General features: G+C 36.3%; 1 protein-coding gene across 1 annotated transcript in view; it reads right to left on the bottom strand.

Moving 5' to 3' along the window:
* LOC127409995 (MAM domain-containing glycosylphosphatidylinositol anchor protein 2-like) overlaps positions 1–23,173 on the bottom strand; it is a 248,363-nt gene that overhangs the window by 49,593 nt on the left and 175,597 nt on the right. The window contains exons 8-9 of the mRNA XM_051644966.1: positions 12,866–13,159; positions 235–504 (exon numbers count right to left, since the gene is read on the bottom strand). Coding sequence (XP_051500926.1) covers positions 235–504; positions 12,866–13,159 — 564 coding nt within the window. The remainder of the gene's footprint in view (positions 1–234; positions 505–12,865; positions 13,160–23,173) is intronic.

Here is a 23,173-nt window from a genome sequence, read left to right as displayed (position 1 = left end):
GTAATATTTTCTGATTGACCACCTTGCTTTAAAATATATCCCGAGGACATGCCGCCCAGGGTCACGTGATCAAAACAGTAAAATTACTTCTATGAAGTGACCATCACATATACCCTTTGCTAACGGCCTTGTGGAAGGGCCCTCAGTAGAGGGCTTGAGTCGTTTGGAACACCCTTTCCCGCAGTGCCCTTCAAGGGCGCAAAAACACCATTTGGAATTTGCCCGAAGTCTTACCAGTGACCAGGAAGGTGCAGCGTCCTGGCCCCGCCTCATTGATGATGTCACAGGTGTACTCGCCGTAGCCCTCTCGCGTCAGGCTGCGTATAGTGTATTCTGTATCATCCCGGGAGTCGAAGTGTCCGGCGTGCAGCAGTCGTGAGCCCAGCCTCCACTCATAGCGCAGCACACGTGAAGGATGCGCCCGTAGAACGCGACAGTTCATCACCACTGGCCGACCCAAACCCTGCCTGACCTCCTGCCAAACAGGCTCCACTGCCGGTGGGTCTGTGCAGTGAGAGAGAGGGAGTTTAATTTAATTTTATATTCTGTTCCCACACATGTTAACCAATACATTTCCACAGAAATCACAATGTTCAAAATATTATTTCACTGCCATAACACATATGTCACTGGAATGCAATAAAGATCCAAGCATTATTTGTAATCTTATTGTAAAATAATGTTTTAAAACACATTACCTAAAACATAAACTAAACAAAAAGTCTAGAAAAGCTTGACACCAAAACAGATCTCCGTTTAAGAAATTATATTCTGCAGAATTGTATTATTAGTTGCGATTTAGCTAATGAACTCATAAACAAGGAGCTGATCTTTGGTTTGATATCTGATCTGTGTCTTCAACAGGCCACAGTTAGGGACTCATAAAAACTGTAAATAACATTTTTAATTTCAAATTGCCTGAAATTAAATGTTCTTTATCCGTATAATCCACCTAAAGGGTCGTTTAAGCACTGCAGCAGGACTGCAGTACGCAGTACCCGGTTTATCTAAGAGGTTGTGTTGATCTGACCCCTCTTTAGAGAATAAACAATTGGATTTTAATGACTGGATTTGAGTAAAAGGCTAAACAAAAAACATTTTAGGGAAAAAACTGCAAACAGTAAAGAAAGTAACACAAAAATTTAAACAAAACCTGAAAAATAAAGTAAATGTAACACAAACAAACAAAACAAAAACAAATCAAAACATGCAAACTAAAACTAAACAGAATAAAATAACATAAAACAAAACAAAACATGCAAACCAAATAAACTAAACAGAATAAAATAAAACAAAACAAAACCAAAACAAAACATGCAAACTAAAGAAACTAAACAGAATAAAATAAAACAAAACAAAACAAAACATCCAAACTAAAGAAACTAAACAAAAGAAACACATAAAACAAAACATGCATCCAAATAAACTAAACAAAATAAAACAAAACAAAACAAAACCAAAACAAAACATGCAAACTAAAGAAACTAAACAGAATAAAATAAAACAAAACAAAACAAAACATCCAAACTAAAGAAACTAAACAAAAGAAACACATAAAACAAAACATGCATCCAAATAAACTAAACAAAATAAAACAAAACAAAACAAAACATGCAAACTAAAGAAACTAAACAAAAGAAACACATAAAACAAAACATGCATCCAAATAAACTAAACAAAATAAAATAAAACAAAACAAAACATCCAAACTAAAGAAACTAAACAAAAGAAACACATAAAACAAAACATGCATCCAAATAAACTAAAAACAAAATAAAACAAAACAAAACAAAACATCCAAACTAAAGAAACTAAACAAAAGAAACGTATAAAACAAAACATGCATCCAAATAAACTAAAAATAAAATAAAATAAAACAAAACAAAACAAAACAAAACATGCAAACTAAAGAAACTAAACAAAGGAAACACATAAAAGCAAAACACACAAGCCAAAGGAACTAAACGTAATAAAATAAAATAAAATAAAATAACACAAAACAAATAATGTAAATAAAGAAACTAACTGAAAGAAACACATAAAACAAAACATGCAAACTAAAAAAATTAAACAAAAGAAACAGAATAAAAACATGCAGGCCAAAGAAACTAAATGAAATAATTTACTCCCCCTCATGCTATCCCAGATGTGTTTGACTTTCTTTCTTCTGCTGAACACAAATGAAGATTTTTAGAAGAATGTCTCAGAATATTGTGGGTCCATACAATGCAAGTGAATGGTGACCAGAACTTTGAAGTTCCAAAAAGCACATAAAGGCAGCATAAAAGTAATCCATAAGACTCCAGTGGATTAATCCATGACTTCAGAAGCGATATGATAGGTGTGAGTGAGAACAGATCAATATTTAAGTCAATTTTTACTATAAATTCTCTTCCCTGCTCAGTCTAACTTTCACATTCTTCTTCTTCTGTTTTTGGTGATTCACATTCTTCATGTATACGCCCCCTACTGGACAGGGAGGAGAATGTCTAGCAAAAATGTACTTAAATGTTGATCTGTTCTCACTCACACCTATCATATCACTTCTGAAGAAATAGATTAAACCACTGGAGTCTTATGGATTACTTTTATGCTGCCTTTAGCACCCATTCACTTGCATTGTATGGACCTACAGAGCTGAAATATTCTTCTAAAAATCTTCTGCAGAAGAAAGAAAGTCATACACATCTGGGATGGCATGAGGGTGAGTAAATGATGAGAGAATTTCACTTTTGGGTGAACCAAAAACACTACAACAAAAATGAATATCAGTTGGAAAGGCTCATGAAGTGAACTTGCGAGTCAGAAGATGAGAAATGTAAAACATATATTTGCTTTTCATCTTGATGCAATAACATAGAAGTCATTTGCTAACAGAAAAAAGAAACATCATACAAGGCCAGCGCTTTTACAGAAATTGACAATACGTGCGCTGCAGATATGAAGGGTTTTCACATAACAGATGTAGGTTTTGTTGTGTTCTGATGGACACAAGACTAAATTGAAGCAGTTATATGATGGAGCAGTTTTTAACAGGAGCACATCGCTGTCTCCTAGAACCCGCACATCTGTCACACATCATCAGAGCGTCAGCGGCAGAATCACTGGGAGTTTCACCACACCTGTAACTGGAGTAAATGTTTTTCTGTTTTTCAGGAGGTGAAATCTGCCTCTACATGGTACCAGAGAGGAAACTGTAAAGTTGATGACAAGTTAATAAATTAGCCAGGGCAACAAAACTCTTCCAGCACAATATTATTTACTGATAATCTTCCCCTTGACTGCAGCGCTCAAATCTCATTCTCATAATGACATCATCACCTCCGTTCAGAAATGAGCTCTTCAAGCTCTTCAAGATTTCAGGCCAAATGTACAGTACGGTGGCTAATGCATGGAATATTATTGCACATCTGTTCCAAAGGTTCTTTCAACTTCACTGATGCAGAAAATGATTACAAACAATATCCTTTTAATTCCCACTCATTTTGAGATTATAACATAATTTTCTCTGTTTGTAGCTTATAATTAAGATAGATTGTGATAGAATGAATCAAGATATATCCACCCACTTCTATATGGTGGAAACAGATATATTATAAAATACACCAGTTTTCAATAACTAGTACAATTGAGATTTAGTAGAATTTGGAGTCAGAACTATTTGGACGAAAAAGCATGCAATGTATGTGGACCTCGTGTCCACATGCGTGGACGTTGCATTTTGGCTTTGCTCTATGCAGCGCATACTTTAAATAAATAAAAACCGACTGAATACGGTTCACAAGACTCTAGACTGTCATTTAAGGGTTAAACTTCTACCGCACCGAGTCACATGACACAACAACATGACATTGATTTCCGTGAAGCGCTTCTACGGACACAGCGCCAACAAAAGTGTCTCTGGTAAGAAATCTATTTAAGCCTTTTCTTTGAAACCTGATGTAAAGAGGAGAGTCTGTAGTTTCTTTTGATATGCTGCTTTAAACAATCTGTTAATTTTTCGCACATCAGCGCGCTGATAAACATGATGTCCACATACGTGTACACTGGCACTGCATTTCCTCAAAAGTAGAAAAAAACATGTTCAACTCTAACACATCTGTGGGTCATTTCACTTCATTTTAATATACATTTTGTTATATTTTATTTTGTTATCACACATACAATACGGTTCAATTCATTAACATTAATAAATGCATTCCTATATTTACTGTGTATTATCACACTGAGAATAAATGAGTTCATCCAAAAACTGGAAAATGTGTCTTTCAGAGGATTTATATGGAGTTAGGATGAAAATAAGGTGCATTCCAAACTGTTCTGAGACCAGTGCAGACAGACAGCACAGGAGAATGTAAAGGGAAAAATATTTACGGAACCAAGAAGGCTGAAAAAGTTATTTTGCGTTCTATTGAGAACCAATAACATACAGAGAAGTAGGAAGTGTCCGCATCATTCTGATGAGATTAACACTTGATCACACTTCAGTTTTGAAGATTCATACATCAATCCCATCATTCTGTCTCTAAAACACGCCGCACCACTTTCCCATCCATTAGTGCGCTACGACATGGCCAGAAATGCGACACACACATACTTCCCTGTCAAACCTGGTTGTGCAGGAAATGCAAGCATGCTTTTTTCCAAACACATCAAAGCTGTTGATTTGCTGAAACTTATAATGTGAAGAGAACTGAAGCGCAGCTCTTCAATGAGATACTAATGCGACTTTGTGGCACAGATAAAAACTAAAAGCAATTGCCTGCAGCCCGCTGGCAATTGGCACTGCATGCGCTGAAAGCTACCTGAGAAAACCTGCAAAGAATGATCCGTATGCCAGAAACATACGCCTGCAGAACGACTCTCTAATAGGGAGAAAATAATGACACCAGCACCTAACTAGCTGTAACTCAGTCCAGCAGAGTGCTAACACACAACTCCCAATGTCAGCTATTATACAGGTGTAGATTAAACCCCCTACTGTGCCTTTGTAAGAATGATTCTGCTATTTCAGCTAACCGAAAATAACCCTCAGCCCCACAACTTCAAGAGAGAAGCTTCACTTACACTTTAAATAACATTCCTTTGCAATCCAAAGACACTAAAATGAAAGAAACACAAAACAAAACGTGCAAACCGAAAAATGTACACACAATACTCAAGCTAAAGAATCTAAAAAAAAAAAAAAAAAAAAACTGCAAGCAAAAATGGTAAATGGAAAAAACAAACAAAACAAAACATGCAATTCATAGAAAAGAAACAAAAGGTGCAAGCAAAAAAAAAAAAAAAAAAAAAAAAACAAAGACAAAGAAACTAAGCTGAAACACAAATCAATACGTGCAAGCCCTTGTATGCTACAGCGATAAATCAGTGCGATCTGATTTAAAGATTGTCATTTTATTTAACCCTTTAAGCTCTGAAGGTGTTTTTAAAGATGTCCTGTTTCAGTGGCATACCCAAAATTAAAGGCTTAAAAGGGCAAGGGTCAAGTGTTTGGTATCATTGTAAAGAAAACTTTTCACATTTTTAATGATATAGATTATGATACATTCTGAGACTCTCAGCCTAAGAAACTGATGAAAAAAATCACAAACAATTAATTAATAAATTTTTTTTAAATAAGAAAAATAAGAATTTTTTATTTTTTTTTGCTTTGACATTATATCCACTGGCAGCCAAAAGTTTGGAATAATGTACAGATTTTGCTCTTATGAAAAAAAATTGGTCCTTTTATTCACCAAAGTGTCATTCAGCTGATACTCAGGTGACATTTCACCCCACACTTCCTGTAGCACTTGCCATAGATGTGACTGTCTTATTGGGGCACTTCTCACACATCTTACAGTCTAGCTGATCCCACAAAAGCTCAATGGGGTTAAGATCCAGAACACTCTTTTCCAATTATCTGTTGTCCAATGTCTGTGTTTCTTTGCCCACTCGAACCTTTTCTTTTTGTTTTTCTGTTTCAAAAGTGGCTTTTTCTTTGCAATTCTTCCCATAAGGCCTGCACCCCTGAGTCTTCTCTTTACTGTTGTACATGAAACTGGTGTTGAGCGGGTAGAATTCAATGAAGCTGTCAGCTGAGGACATGTGAGGCGTCTATTTCTCAAACTAGAGACTCTGATGTACTTATCCTCTTGTTTAGTTGTACATCTGGTCTTCCACATCTCTTTCTGTCCTTGTTAGAGTCAGTTGTTCTTTGTCTTAGAAGACTGTAGTGTACACCTTTGTATGAAATCTTCAGTTTTTTGACATTTTCAAGCATTGTATATCCTTCATTCCTCAAAACAATGATTGACTGACGAGTTTCTAGAGAAAGCTGTTTCTTTTTTGGCCATTTTTGACCTAATATTGACCTTAAGACATGCCAGTCTATTGCATACTGTGGCAACTCAAAAACAAACACAAAGACAATGTTAAGCTTCATTTAACGAACCAAATAGCTTTCAGCTGTGTTTGATATAATGGCAAGTGATTTTCTAGCACCAAATGATCAATTTATCATGATTACTCAAGGATAAGGTGTTGGAGTGATGGCTGCTGTCTAGATTTGATCAAAAAATACTTTTTTCAAATAGTGATGGTGCTGTTTTTTACATCAGTAATGTCCTGACTATACTTTGTGATCAGTTGAATGCCACTTTGGTGAATTAGAGGAGCAATTTCCTTCCGAAACAGCAAAATCTGTACATTACTCCAAACTTTTGGCCACCAGTGTATCTCTGGGTGTAAATAAGGTGGCTCTGAAAAACTGCTTTTGTTTTGTTCCCAATCATGTCCACTGTATCTGAGAAAACTGTCGATCCGACAAAGAAATCAAAAATTATAGTCTAACAAAAATCAATTTTCATAGTGTCCAAAAACGTCTCCATGTGTCCAAAAGCCTCTCCAAACAAATAAAACATAATAATTGTACATAAGAGCTAATTACACATGCAAACACAACAATGACTAAAGGTTTGCATAGCATGCAGACATGATTTTAGTAATGAGATTTCACAGAATGAGTTTCATTCTGTGCCATTTGAGTCATCATTGAGTCTGTGTCATGTATTTGGCTCCATCTCCTGGTGGTCATATGTAACATCGTGCTTCATGTGGATTATCTAATGATCTATACATCTGATTATCTTGTGTGTGGGCTTGTTTGAAAGATAATCACATCCTCTAAGTAATAGTATGTGATATTTTGTTCCATTTATTTTTCGTGAAGTTATAAGCGAAAATGCGGCATATAAGCAACACTATCATAACTGTCAAAGACATATACTTAGCTATTACTCACTATATTTGTGTCTGTGAGTAAAACAAATAGGCTGGTTGTATTCTACTCTTTGAGATCTTTCCAACAACACACGGCACATGACTATTTGATCAGTTTGACATTTTTTTACTGATTACAATAATATGAACAGTGCAAAATTATTAATACATTATCAAAACGGAACACTTCTGATTTGTCTGCAAATTTCAAAGCACTTGTTCAGTTTTGGTCATAATGTCTACATGCATTGGAAAGTAGAGCTTCTAATCTTTCAAACGATACCTGTTTTGTGTTGGTCAAGACTGTAGTTATTAATATTTTGACAATTATATATTTTTTCTCCCCAGCTTAAAAGGTTGAATCAACACCATTTGATCAATCGATATTGTATAGAAATATATAACGCTGCACTGTTGAATGCTCGATTCTGATTGGTTGACAGACATTCTTAATCTAAGGTGTTGATTATTTTTTAGTAAACAGATGGCTATAAAGTAGTTCAAGGTCTGTTGATCACCAAAAGTCATTTATTTTAAAGAGCCGTACAGCCTGCTATAGCAAAATAACAAAATAAAACAAAAGACAATGGCTAAAACAATCTAAAAAAAAGTGAGAAACTATTTCTCTTTCATCCAAACTTACACCACAGGTAAATCCATTGTGCAATTACGGCATTTGTAGTCTTAGATTGGCATAAAAATCACATGAATTCACATTGTAAGAAATCTGTTGTGTATCCGATTAACTTTTTATTAATAAAATGTACGTAAATTAATCTGTGACACATGAGACAAAAACATCACATTCAGCTGGTGTGAATGAAGTCACAGAGTGTGTTCAGAATAACATACAACCTATTATTTTTAAAACAAGTAGATGAAGTATGTGTATAGTGTACAGTATGTACATTTTCTGGAACCATGGAATAACCTACATTAGCCCAAAAATGCAATAACAGAACACACTGCATGAGATACTATATCCTACAATGAATATGCCCGACCTCATTTTCCATTTCCCGTGTGATGAATGAACTGAAATGAATATCAACCCCAATATTTAACTACAAAAAGACAAAAGTTTAGACATTTTAACTCAGCAATAGATTTAAATGCAAAATAACCATGTTTCCAGATTCTGCCAAATAAGAGAAAGAAATCAGCTCATGAAAAATGCATTTACAAGACTTAATGATATTTTCCAAAAATGAGGGTCAATTCAACCATTATTGACCATAATTTTCTAACAGTCATCCTAGCCATATTTATATTAAAGGTGCTGTAAGCGATTTTAGCTGTTCTGCTTCCATGACACTGAGCAGTTGGATTAGCCACACCCTCTTTCCAAAACCCCGCACTCCAAAGAAAACAAATTAGCTTTATTGAGACTGACATTGTGCAGAAACGATTGTTAAAAATAACAGCAGCAAAATAGTGCCCTCAGCTGACATCTGTTATTAACAACATGGCATAAAAATGGCATTAAGCCTCAATAATTCACTGCAACTGGGGTCTGGGTAGCTCAGCGAGTATTGTCGCTGACTATCACCCCTGGAGTCGTGAGTTCGAATCCACGGCATGCTGAGTGACTCCAGCCAGGTCTTCTAAGCAACCAAATTGGCCCGGTTGCTAGGGAGGGTAGAGTCACATGGGGTAACCTCCTCGTGGTTGTGATTAGTGGTTCTCACTCTCAATGGGGCGCGTGGTAAGTTGTGCGTGGATCGCGGAGAGTAGCATGAGCCTCCACATGCTGTGAGTCTCCGCGGTGTCATGCACAACGAGTCACGTGATAAGATGCGCGGATTGACAGTCTCAGAAGTGGAGGCAACTGAGACTTGTCCTCCACCACCCGGATTGAGGTGGGAATTGGGCATTCCAAATTGGGGAGAAAAGGGGATAAAAAAAATAAAATAAAAAAATAAATCACTGCAACTACAACACTATGAGAATGTGCAAAATTATTGACAGGTCAAAAGCATCAAAGACAGCAGCCCATGGACACATTTTTGATTTCTGTTTACATAGTCTACAGCTGTCACATATCTTACGAAACTTATTTCAGTACTATCTTTCAGGATGTAGGACATTTTTTTGCATACCTTTCCATGAAAAACGGCACCTTACAGCACCTTTAACTTCCTCATCTGAGTTATAATCATGAATCTAAATGCAGAACTACTACATTATCTTTGGAGATTAAAAAGTAATTTGAAACAAATTCAGATTGCACAAAAACCTGCAAAACTTTCTTATTATTTCATTCTTTTGTGCTCCTACAGTCAGAGGACTCAAATAATACAGATGCTTTTTGAGAGCAAAATCCTTGAATGCAGCAAGACTGGTAGAATAGAATGTTGAATATACAGGCCAAACCCATTCACACGTTTTGTATGACTTAAGAAAGCCATTCTCGTTATGTTCACACTTTCTGCACAATGACTCACCAGAGACGCTTTATATCTTAGTGTGAACTCACACTTCAGACACACAGCCAGTACTATCTGCAACTCACCTCTTATTACCAGAACATTTACACAGCATGATAGCATAGAATATAAGCCTTTCCATCAAATCTCCGCAAATGAATACATATCTAGTTGCTAATTAGGCGTTTAACTGTTTTTGAATGGCACGTGTATGAATGGATTTTCAACATACTAAAAAATGAAGCATACAGCTGCGTCTCTCTCTGATAACACCCTCACACTGAAAACTGTGTGTATGGCGGCAGCGATCCATTATTATTTCCGTGCTGGGAATCTTTAAAGAGCATTCCTCCCTTCAGCTGAAGAACACGTGGACGAGTGTTTGCCACTCAGAGCGGCTCTTGAGTTCTCTGCTATTGAAAACCAGCCGTACTTTTCACATACTACACTAAATGCTTGTGAAGTATGCAAGCCTGGCTGCTTCGGGGAACAGGTATTGACTATTATGAGAAAACTGAAAGACCTCATGTGAGGAGATGATGTGTGGTATTTGGAGAATTATTGCAGGCATTTCAAAACACAGTGAAACACATCAGTGTGTTTACATGTAAAACAAAACATTGATAACTATTAAAAATCATTTGAAAACTGCATTTATATGAGATTTTAAAAAGATCTGGTTTTCTGCGGCCTGTACGTCAAAATAAAATTACCCAATTTACCCAAAAATTAAAATTCAGTCATAATTTACTCACAATCATATGACTCCCTGTCTTTTGAGATGTTTAGCAGAACATCCAAGCAATTGTAGTGAAAATCACACAGCCACCCAATTATGTAGTAGTCACTGAAGTATGTGGTGATTTATCGATCACATGTCACTTAAAGGATTAGTTCACCCAAAAATGAAAATTCAGTCATTGTTTACTCACCCTTGTGTTGTTATCACCCTACATGACTTTCTTTCTTTTTCTTAACACAAAGGGAGAAATTGTGAATAAATGTTGTGTTCAGTGATGTCATACAGTGGCAGTTTATGGTGACCACCTCTTCAAGCTTCAAAAGAACACAAAAGTATAATTCAGAAGTCTAATAAATTATTCCACGAGACTCATGATTGTTATGAAAGCATACGATAAGATTTGGTGAGAAACAAATTGAAATCTAATGTATTATTTAGTAAAAATGTTCAATGACCGTTGCTCTCCTCAGTGCGTTCATGATAGGGCATGAGAGCAACAGTTCACGCAGCGCCCTCGTGACATTGGGGCGTTCAAGCAGAAACACGTTTTATTTATTTAAAAACAGCTCCTCCACAGCGATAGTGACAACAGAACACAACACAGCTGCACACAAAACAGAGATCAGAACTTACTAAACATGTCTGAAATGTTTGTAGTTGAAGAATTGATGCATTTCTATGCCCAGCCTTATTTTTTTTAACGGAGTACTCTGAAATCAATCAGAAACATAGAGGAGGCTACAGGCAGGCACAGTCACACCATGTCCTAACCTGATGGCAAACAACATGCGATAAAAGGTATATTTTCTATGGTAATCAGAGTTTTTGTCCTAGCCAGCCGTGACGAGCGAAGGTACATTCTATCGATCACTTGTTTTCTATTTTCATCATAGTGCGGGTAACTCTGTCCACTGTGAACTGGCACAGGTCCAAAAACTTTCAAAAAATAAGGCTGAGCATAGAAATACATAAATTCTTTGACTACAGACTCTTCAGATATGTTTAGTAAGTTCTGTTCACTGTTTCGTGTGCAGCTGTGTTGTGTTCTGTTGTCTGATTGAAGTGGTTAGCTGTATTGCTTTTATCTTATGGAAAGATAAAATGCTGTTTCTCTCTTAACTAATAAGGTAAAGACCTTATTTCTAGTTGAATAAATAACTCAAAGATTATTTGCTAGACATTGGATCAACAGGTTATGCAATCTACAGAACATTACATACTCATAAACTGGTAACTTAATGCCAAGGTCTCTGGAAAGAGGTTTGGATAGTGATATTTTAATCCATTTATCAACTGATGAGCTCGGTGATGGCAACGTCTTCCATTGGTTATGCTGGTCCATGTTGCAGTGGGAAAGAAACTGGATTCTGTTTCAAACAGCCTTGAACACAAAGCACTGAGGACTGCTTATCTCCTGGAGCACAGAGAGCGTCTTTGCAGTCTAGAACACGCAGACAAAGCCCTGATGTTGGTGCAGAAGTTCCTTAATCTGGAACATGCAGATGCAGGAAACTTGTAGAGAAGGTGTGTTTGAAAGTGCTTCACCTTGTTGCTGGTTGTGTTTGTTGTTGTCTCTCTGGAGTGGAGACCCAGAACTTGGTCGATCTGTTACTGCCTCCTACCTTGCCGGCCGGAGACTCAGAACAGGGTTTGTCTGTTGAAAAGGTACTTTTATCCATTTCTTATGACGAGGAGATTGCAATTTGGCACATTTTTGTTCCAGTGTTTTGATTGGCTGCTGAAATGAGAGGTGGCACACATAGGGTGGCCCACCCTTCCTTTTCAGCGTGGAACTTAAAGTGTCTTTACGGTTTTACCTATTCGTTGTTCACTTTCCAAACCACTTCCAAAATACTCTTGGCCAGTGCTTGAAGTGGAAGAAAAAAACCACCGATTTGCATGGTGATGTCGGCGTAAATAAAACAACATGTTTGATATACTGCAGCACCGGGACATGACACCATTATTTTGTAAATTTGAAAAGCTGTAACGCAACAATCTGCTTGCCGTTTGCCATCAGTCTTTGAGCTCTCCACTCTCCTATGTAGACTAGTTGCTCTGTTTCCTGGGAAAGCTCAGTGCTGCCTCTCCAGGGAGGAGACTGTTTCGCAGCTCTCAGTGTGGCATTCCTTGGTTTTAATCACCCTCATGTATTTATTTATGTATCGTATGATACATATGATATCAAATTGAGAGCGTCGAATCATACAATAAAATACAATATGATATTTTTTTTACACCCCTAGTGTGAAGCCATGTGAAGAAAGAAAGTCAATTTGGGTTTAGACAGAATAAAACATTTTGGGTGAACTATTCCTTACATGACCTGACATACTGTCTGCTTATTTAGCATTATCAGCATAAGATCATGGTCTATAAACACACAGCTCACCACCCAATGAAAATGTCACAAACAAACCACATGCGTACTTACATTGCACTATGAGCTCGACGACAGCTTCTCTGGGCTTGACGTTGAAGCCATTGTACTGGCTGGTCTGACAGCGATAAGATCCGCTCATCTCGCGCGATACGTTGACAATGCGCAGCACACCGTCGTAACTCTCTGTCTGCATGCTGCTGTCCGGCATCGGCACCTCCTTATCAGCGCGCGACCACAGGATGATGGGTTTGGGTTTCCCTGAAACAAGGCACTCCAAGTCCACAGTCTCACCCTCGCGTGCCACCAGCGGAGATTTGCCCCGCGGCACGGTGAGGTTCGGAGGAACTAAGAAAGAGAAGAACAGAGGAGGGACTGATATGGGGCTCTAGAAGGGCAGCAGACAGGATCGCTCAGGGTGGTCAACAGAGGTGAAAGATTGGTGGAGTATATGAATGTATAAATAAGCGTATGGTTGGTGTTTATGGATGTAGCTGGACATCAATGTTTGATTTGGTATGAGAAGTGATACAAAAACAAAATAATATGTCAAATCAAGAATATATATATATATATATATATATATATCATAATTCAAAACATATTAACTGATGAAAACATTCCCCAAAATATATGAACTTTCATAAATTTGAGACCACTTTTCTAAGCTTGTTAATTAGTACTCAAACTTTTTCTATATATACACAATGGAACCTGTTCAGTAAATCATATATAAAAGTATTCCAAAGGATTTTCAGCTGTTTTCTGTGCTGTTCTGTCATTAAAAATATATATTTTATTATACCAGCAAATATATCATAAAGATCAACAGTCCTCATTAGTTTTCAGTAGTCAAATTTTCTTAACTGTTCATGAATTTGCCTTAAATGCTTGTAATAAATTATTTTTCATAGACTTTTATGTGTTGAATTGTGTTGTGAATTCAGAGCCTCCACTTACTGGCTTAAAAAAACCCAGTGATATTCTTTGCAACCCTAAAAGCCTAGCGTTACAATTTTGCAACGTTTTTCCAAAATTCACCCTGAATCAAAATGCATAAAACTAATTGCTTCTTAAAATCCTTTTCAAGGCAGATAATTTTTTTTTCTAGAGGTCAACCGATGGTGGATTTTGCATTACCTATAACTAAGGTGGTGGAAAATCCTGATAACCAATTAATTGGCCAATTGTGTGAGTGGTGGTGGTGTAATGGGCTGAAGTACAGAACTTGTAAGCAGAAGGTTTCCAGTTCAATTCTTACAGTCACCACCATTGTGTCCTTGAGCAAGGCACTGAACTCCAGGTTGTTCCAGGGGGACTGCCCCTGTAATAAGTGCACTATAAGTTGCTTTGGATAAAAAGCATCTGCCAAATGTATAAATGTAGTTTAAAAATTTGAATTAAAGAATATTAAAAAAAATTACTATACTATAATGGCCACAGACACAGAGTCAAACATTTTTAAAATTAAAGATGTAGATTATTGTTCAATCAAAATCCCTAATATAAAAAAAATAAAAAATATGAGGATTTGTTGCTAAATGTGGGACTTTTAACTGTAAACAAGCCCAAACATAAGGGACTCTTATTTTGAAATGACAAAGACTTGGCTCTGTTAAAATGCTCTATATTTAAGTTTTACCAATTTATTTATTTTTTTATATATTATTTGCCCAATTCCCAATGCGCTCTAGGTCCTCGTGGTGGCGTAGTGACTGAGAACGTCAATCTGCGCATCTTATCACATGGCTTGTTGAGCGCGTTACCGCGGAGACGTAGCACGTGTGGAGGCTTCACGCTATTCTCCGCGGCATCCACGCACAACTCACCACGTGCCCCACCGAGAGCGAGAACCACAATATAGTGACCATGAAGAGGTTACCACATGTGACTCTACCCTCCCTAGCAACCAGGCCAATTGGTTGCTTAGGAAGCCTGACTGGACTCAGCATGCCCTGGATTCGAACTTGCGACTCCAGGTGTGGTAGTCAGCATCTTTAATTGCTGAGCTACCCAGTCGCCCCTAAGTTTGACCAAATTAAGCTTTTTATAGACTACATACAGTATTCACCAGATGAGGCTTAAGGAATAATGTTTATTATTATTCACAAGATATGAAGTTGGAGACACAATGTATATGCTGATAGGGTACATTTCCATATAGTCGCATTTATCTTTGCATGCCCTACCTTCAATTTAGATGACTTGATTATCAAATCAAAATAGCACTTGCCATAAAGGAATAATAATAAAAATAATATCTGCAACTACCGGCATAGAGTTTTGCCAATAACTGATAGTTCTAAAAAAGCAACTATTGGCTATATCACTTTTTTTATTCTTCAGTATCAGTGTTCGGGCCTTTGAGAGTTAAGGGTTTGTTCTATTGAATGTTTCCAAGTAGGAAGTTGCAAATTCTAACTTTAAGAGTTGAATGATATGCAGCATGACTCAGAAATACAGAATATTCCAGTGTGGAATCGACCCAAACACCATAAAACCAATGAAACACCCAACCCTGAAACACACAAACACAGAAATAAAATAAAACTAATGTGCTAAGCAAATGTCAGTTAACATCAACCTCTTAAACAATCGTCAAATGAATACTAAATTAATTTTCACTCCGTTAACATAATTGATATTAACATATTCTGCATGTTTACAAATAAAAATAAAATAAAAAACACAGCACAGATGGATGCAAGAAACCAGCCTATGGTGGTTAGCAAGTTTCCCAGTGTTAGTCTGGTCTGTTTTGATGATTTCGAAGAAGTTCTCAGTACTTCTCAGCCAATCTTTAGGCTGGTTTATGCTGATTTTTTGTCAGCAGGGTTTAGTTTAAAGAATTCGGCCGAAAGGACTGAATTTGCTTCATATGCATAAAATGCTACAACAATGACCCAAAAACTAGCCAAAGCCAAATCCTCAGAGATATTGCATAATAATGTAGTTTTTTTGTGGATGGAACCACTCTCATGGTTTACTCGTGTAATAGAAGAGTGTGTATTAATACTAGATGTTCTTCCATTTCGTTTTCAGAAACAGAAACCAGCGGTAATGAATAGCTGTTTAGGTAATGCAGCGCGATGAAGCGTTGGTACATCATATCGCAGCTGTATGGCTCATAAACAGCTTGCTAATGCATCTCTGGGTAGCAGTTAGAGCTGTTAGCAATAGGTGCTGCTGTTATTGTGATGAAATTCAGTTCTGTAACACCACTGGAAGACAGAGAGCGTGACCCTTGTGATAGATTGCCAATAATGGTTGTCGCCTTCCAGTTTGTGTCACACCACAATTTATAACACAACTTAAGTACGTGTTGCATTTTCAACATCGCCGCAAGGGGCCCTTTGGCAGATATTAGTGTGAAATGTCCACTTCTACAATGAGTCTTTTTTTAAAAGTTTAATACTGTCATGGAGGAGTAACAGTTTGAAGAGAATTTTGCTGAACAAGTTAGTTAAAATTAGTGGTCGACCGATATGGGTTTTTTAATAGCTGATGTTGATATCCAGAGAGCAGGGTGGCTGCTAGGCCAATACAATGACGATATATCACACAATTTAATATAGTAAATAACAAACATAAAATTGCTAAAAAAAAAAAAGAAAAATAATAAACTCTTATTTAGCACTATATTTACTCAATTTCACACAAAACTTTAACTTTGTAAAAAAGAATCTAAAAAAATTATGTTGTATTTTAAATGGTAGATAGCAGTGTAACAAATCCCTTAGTTCCAAGGAAGGAGGAAGCGGGAGACGGCATACTGCGTTCCAATAAACTGTTCTTTATTTGCAAGTTAATCTTGTTGCTTTTAGCAACACACTCTGCACACACACACACACACACACACACAGGCAGTTCAAGCATGACTCTCTCTCTCATCTGCCACGTCTCCTCCCCTTTTATCTCTGCCACAGCTCACTGGAAACACAAATAGGTGTTAGCACAGGTGTAAATCCTTAACCACTCAGCTTATCCGGACCTCAATCTCCACAGGTCGGTGCTTGATCACACCCCTGCTTCCACAAGCAGTTTCTTCTGATTTTTGTTTAGTCATCAAATTTTAGTAATTTAAATGCACATTAAGACATTGTTAATATACAGCAATAAGAAGAAGGAAATAACAGTACACACAGTAGTCCAGCAACCATGGATGGCATGTCCACGTTAGCAACCACATTTTCTCAAAAAATACAGAATCAAACTAATTGTACATACAGTGCATAGTGAATATGACATTTACTTATAGCACACATGAAGCGCTTTTACTCTGAAGTTGCACTGAAGTTGGATCACCTGCTTGGATTGCCACGGACTGACCGTCATAATTGGTGAATCAGAGGAACTTTTGATCCTGAAGTTTTGATTCTGGCTGATGGAATACACGCTTCAGAGGAAGATATTACATGAGCGCTCGATGGGAAAAAAAAGCAGCATTTTCATGAGGTTCATGAATTACATCTGTTTAAACGAGATATTTGCATATTTGCAGATGGTATACAATAGAAGTTTTATTGATATTTGCCTTTTATCATTAGAAAAGAAAGTTAAAAATGACAGGGAACTGTTGAGGAGAGGCTGATAGATTACGTGCTTTAGAGGTAAATAAATGAGTGCTCCACAGGATGCTGGACCTGCTCAAGTTTTGTGAGGTTGGTTTATTACATCTGTTTAAACGAGATATGTGCATATTTGTAGACGGTATATGATATTAGTTTTATTGATATTTGCCTTTTTATCATTAGAAAAGAAAGTTAAAAATGACAGGGAACTGTTGAGGAGAGGCTGATAGATTACGTGCTTTAGAGGTAGATAAATGAGCGCTCCACAGGCTGCTGGATCTGCTCAAGTTTTGTGAGGTTGGTTTATTACATCTTTTTAAACGAGATATGTGCATATTTGTAGACGGTATATGATATTAGTTTTATTGATATTTGCCTTTTTATCATTAGATAAGACAGTTAACAGTTACAGGGAACTGTTGAGGAGAGAGAGGGAGAATGAAACAGGCAAGCACTTTAACATTATGAGCTCAAATGTGTCTGCCGCGGCTCTGATATGCGGACCATTTACATGACACTGTGTTGCACACCGGTCTATTATTGTAGTAACATGATGGCACGCAACAACAAAGTGAATCAAGACTGGTCGTTTACATGTCACAGATGCTTCACATGCAAGCAGGCGATTTTCGGCGCCTTCAAGAAACAAATCGGCCAAACGGGAAAATGTATTGGCCGATGCCGATAATTAAAAAAGTCGGAATATCGTCCGATTTATCACCCTCGCTGATATATCTGTCAACCACTAGTTAAAATCAATATATTCATAGCAACTTACCTGAATAATAACACATCTGGTTTTATAGTACATGCTGTACTTCAAGTTAACTCTATCGCCCCCTTGAGTTTTGTTACTGCCACAGTTGTCTCAGCCTCAGAAAGCCTACAGTCCGTTCTCTAACTGTCTGATGCTTATAGCACACAAAACTTGAGAATGCTTTTGTTTACCTGGTTATGTCAGTGAAATTCTCTATAATGAGGTTTTCTGTGCTGTACTTAGACTCTCTACACATTTTCTGCTAGTCTCCCATGTGTTTTCTGTGCAATCGCTCACGGAGACTCGCACACCATTATATAAATAATTTTTCCCCCATGTTGGTCTTTTATTATGGTATGATACATCTCTGATAACCCCGCTCCTATTCACCTCTTAGTGACAAAACCGACTATTATTGGTCGCTTTACATGTCAGTTAGATGGCTTTTCCTGTCTAAATGGGTGGTTCTTGGCCAACTGAAGCGGCTATAGACCACAGGCCTGTGCCGCAGTCATAGGTCTGGCTACACGAGACTACTGCCACAGTAATGCAAGAAAACAAGTTATGTATATTTAACCGGACTGCACGTTGGCAATGCACTGGTCAAGTGCTTGCATATGCATACTCGCGTGAAGTATTTTTTAGGACTAATTCTGGCCAAGAACCGCCCACTTAGACAGGAAGAGACCGTCTGACTGACATGTAAAGAGACCAACCACAGTTTGCTCTTTTGGTAACATTCAGGGTAGGGTAAATCTGAAATCAGATATGACCCTAAGTTATAGTCAATTTAGTCAATTTAATTTGTATAGTACTTTTTAAAATACATATAGTTTCAAAGCAGCTTTACTGAAAATCATGCCTTGATGTCTTAAAGCCCCATGTGGGCAAGACAAAGGCAACTGTGGCAAGGAAAAAACTCCATAAAATGTTTAAAAAATCCACAAGATGTTTAAAAATGTCATGAGATGTTTTAAAACTTCATCAGATGTTTAAAAACACTAGGAAATGTTTTAAAACTCAATAAAATGTTTTAAAACTCCACAAGATGTTTAACAAAAATTCTATAAAATGTTTAAAAAATCCACGAAATGTTTAAAAAAAGTCATGAGATGTTTAAAAAATTCATCAGATGTTTAAAAACTTCATCGGATGTTTAAAAACTTCATCAGATGTTTAAAAACTTCATCAGATGTTTAAAACCTTCATCAGATGTTTAAAAACTCCACGAGATGTTTAAAAACTTCATCAGATGTTTAAAAACTCCACAAGATGTTTAAAAACTTCATCAGATGTTTAAAAACTCTACAAGATGTTTAAAAACTTCATCAGATGTTTAAAAACTCCACAAGATGTTTAAAAACTTCATCAGATGTTTAAAAACTTCACCAGATGTTTAAAAACTTCATCAGATGTTTAAAAACTTCACCAGATGTTTAAAAACTTCACCAGATGTTTAAAAACTTCATCAGATATTTAAAAACTTCACCAGATGTTTAAAAACTTCATCAGATGTTTAAAAACTTCACGAGATGTTTAAAAACTCCACGAGATGTTTAAAAACTTCATCAGATGTTTAAAAACTCCACAAGATATTTAAAAACTTCATCAGATGTTTAAAAACTTCACCAGATGTTTAAAAACTTCATCAGATGTTTAAAAACTCCACAAGATGTTTAAAAACTTCATCAGATGTTTAAAAACTTCACCAGATGTTTAAAAACTCCATGAGATGTTTAAAAACGTCATCAGATGTTTAAAAACTCCACGAGATGTTTAAAAACTTCATCAGATGTTTAAAAACTCCACGAGATGTTTAAAAACTTCACGAGATGTTTAAAAACTTCACCAGATGTTTAAAAACTCCACGAGATGTTTAAAAACTTCATCAGATGTTTAAAAACTTCACCAGATGTTTAAAAACTTCATCAGATGTTTAAAAACTCCATGAGATGTTTAAAAACGTCATCAGATGTTTAAAAACTCCACGAGATGTTTAAAAACTTCATCAGATGTTTAAAAACTCCACGAGATGTTTAAAAACTTCACGAGATGTTTAAAAACTTCACCAGATGTTTAAAAACTCCACGAGATGTTTAAAAACTTCATCAGATGTTTAAAAACTTCACCAGATGTTTAAAAACTTCATCAGATGTTTAAAAACTCCATGAGATGTTTAAAAACGTCATCAGATGTTTAAAAACTCCACGAGATGTTTAAAAACTTCATCAGATGTTTAAAAACTCCACGAGATGTTTAAAAACTTCACGAGATGTTTAAAAACTTCACCAGATGTTTAAAAACTCCACGAGATGTTTAAAAACTTCACGAGATGTTTAAAAACTTCACCAGATGTTTAAAAACTCCACGAGATGTTTAAAAACTTCACCAGATGTTTAAAAACTTCACCAGATGTTTAAAAACTTCATCAGATGTTTAAAAACTTCACCAGATGTTTAAAAACTTCACCAGATGTTTAAAAACTTCATCAGATGTTTAAAAACTCCACAAGATGTTTATGTAGATAGTGGATGGGGAAATAGACATCCAATGTTAAGTGGAATCTAATTTACATTCTACAAAGTGCCTCAAACTAAACTCTGAACATTTTTCAAAGATGTGACACACTAACCTCAAACAACTTCTTGAGGTGCATCCTGGATGCTTTTTAAAAAGTAATTGCAGCTCCCATGTATGCTGGACACCGCTTTTCCTTTCAATATCCACACCGACTCATAGACACAATTTATAACTGTCTACAAAACTAATTTTAAGCATTTCAGCTTAAGCCTTTAGACCAAAAGGTTTTAAAGATCACGAGAAACACAAATTCAGACTATGTGCACCCAGACTTTTGGAAATTGAGTAAAGCCAGCCAATCAGATTGAAGCTTGATGGCACGCTGTCTGGCAATGAGATGAGCTTTTCATCACTACAATTACTGAATGTTTTTTATGAAATAATCTACTCACTGCCTTTCATACTATTATTTCTATGCTTTAAAAACACTACATTGTCAAAGTAACTCGCAGTGTTTTAAAAGATAAAATTGATAATATAATGTCACACAGTTCAGCTACACTGCACATACACAGAACTGAAGCTGAATTCACAGAAACCTTCAATGTGTTTGACAAGATAAATAAATATATAAAAGTGCCACAGTTCTCTGAGACAGGGGAAACGGCATCACATGTTCACTGCCATGGCAACACATCAGCCCATCAATGTCAGTACATGTCGGTTTCTCCACGATTCAAAAAACCTTGACAGAGAAAGAACTCGTGTTTGTATTGAGTTACTTGTGAATAAATGATTAGAATGAGTGAATCTCTCGAAAACATGGCCAAGTCCTATTTCACCCCTAAATCTAAAGAAAGAAACAAGAAATTACATTTTGCATAGAAAAAAAAAACGAAGACCAAAAATGATGACCATTAAGATATTTGGCATTGTGACATTATTTAATAACAATTATAGTTAATTGTAATGCGTATAGACATTTTACTTTTGTGTTCGCCTTTTACACATCTGAGTTTTTCTCAATTGTGATTCTAATTACTGTAATAATGTATGAGATATAATACTATAATACAGTAATATAATAATGCATTATATTGCTGCACAAAAAAAAAAAGTACAAAATTACAGTAAAACAATGACTTGATCAGCACAAATTAAAGGCAGTACAATAAAAACTATCATGATGTGTTATTTCTTTCTTTTGATTTTGGGGTGATGTATGGCAGAGGCACAGTAAAGCTTACAAGTGAAGGGTTTAACTTAATCTACTCAAGCCGGACAAAGATACATTTTTTGGGGGAAATGGCCGGGGTTAGGGTCAGGTCAGGGTTAGGTGCAACGTTCTTATCAACAATATTAGGGGAGGTACGAAGAGTTATGGTTGCATGATAAAAATGTTGTTCCAGGACCGACAAAAGACATGTTCTACTTGGATAAATATTATTGTGCCAGGTGAAGATAAACAAATATAAATCCATTTATACAAAAATACAATGTATGATGAATGAATGTCATAAATGCACCTGACATCAGAAAGCTCATGTGGAGTAATTGTGAAACAGGACAAAATGAATGACCCATATGCTTCTATAGATTTCTTTACCTCCTTCATGGACACACTTTATCCCTTATAACTCACATACAGAGTGTAAATTGAGTGAGTTTTAGTGTGTGACACGCACACACTTACACACATACGCAGTTTCAGCAAAGACCTGATGGATCACATACTGTGACTCTGAGTCAATGATCTCATTCACTGAATCACAGATATTATGTGTTTGAACTGTTTCAAGCCAGTATGTGTCGGTAATGAATCACTGGTCAACTACAGGCCATTATCCATCAGTGAGCTAATATATCAATAAACACAAGCAGCTGATTGTACATTGAGAAGACACTTCACACTAACAACAACCAAGCAGACATTGAAAACTCAAAAATCAAAGTGACTGAAATACTTGTCGAATGTTTGTCCATGACACTCAGTGACATCGATATCAGCTTCAACAGACATGCAGTATATATCTTTACTGCTTAAATGTCTTGTCTACATATAGTACATAATAACAATTGACACATTTAATACACACACAGTGGATTTAGATTGAACATGTTAATTACTGCATTCAAAATAAATGCAGAGAAATGTTTTAGAAGTAGAACATCATGTTATATTCGCATATTCTTTTACAAACAACCAGAATGAGGTGCGGTGGTGGTGACAGGGTTTGTTTCTTCCCCTACTATTTCATATACAGGTATGGCGGTTTTATTCATGTAAGATCATTGTAAGATCATATTTGGACTCCTGTTTGTCACAACGGTTGTGCTTTTGAAATGAAAAAAAATAAATAAATAAATAAACAAATTGTGGTTTCTTCTTGGAAAGTTCAAATTCACCAACAGCAACTGCAGGGCAATTAAGTGTTCTAAGAGAAGACGCGATAACAATGACGGTGATCTGTGAAATATAATAATTTATGTCAAATTCTGAGTTTGTCCTGATCC

The sequence above is a fragment of the Myxocyprinus asiaticus genome, chromosome 19 (genome assembly GCF_019703515.2).
Source record: "Myxocyprinus asiaticus isolate MX2 ecotype Aquarium Trade chromosome 19, UBuf_Myxa_2, whole genome shotgun sequence".
In the NCBI taxonomy this organism is placed as follows: domain Eukaryota; kingdom Metazoa; phylum Chordata; class Actinopteri; order Cypriniformes; family Catostomidae; genus Myxocyprinus; species Myxocyprinus asiaticus.
The sequence above is the reverse complement of the archived record's forward strand: the minus strand, read 5'-3'. Positions and strand labels throughout refer to the sequence as shown.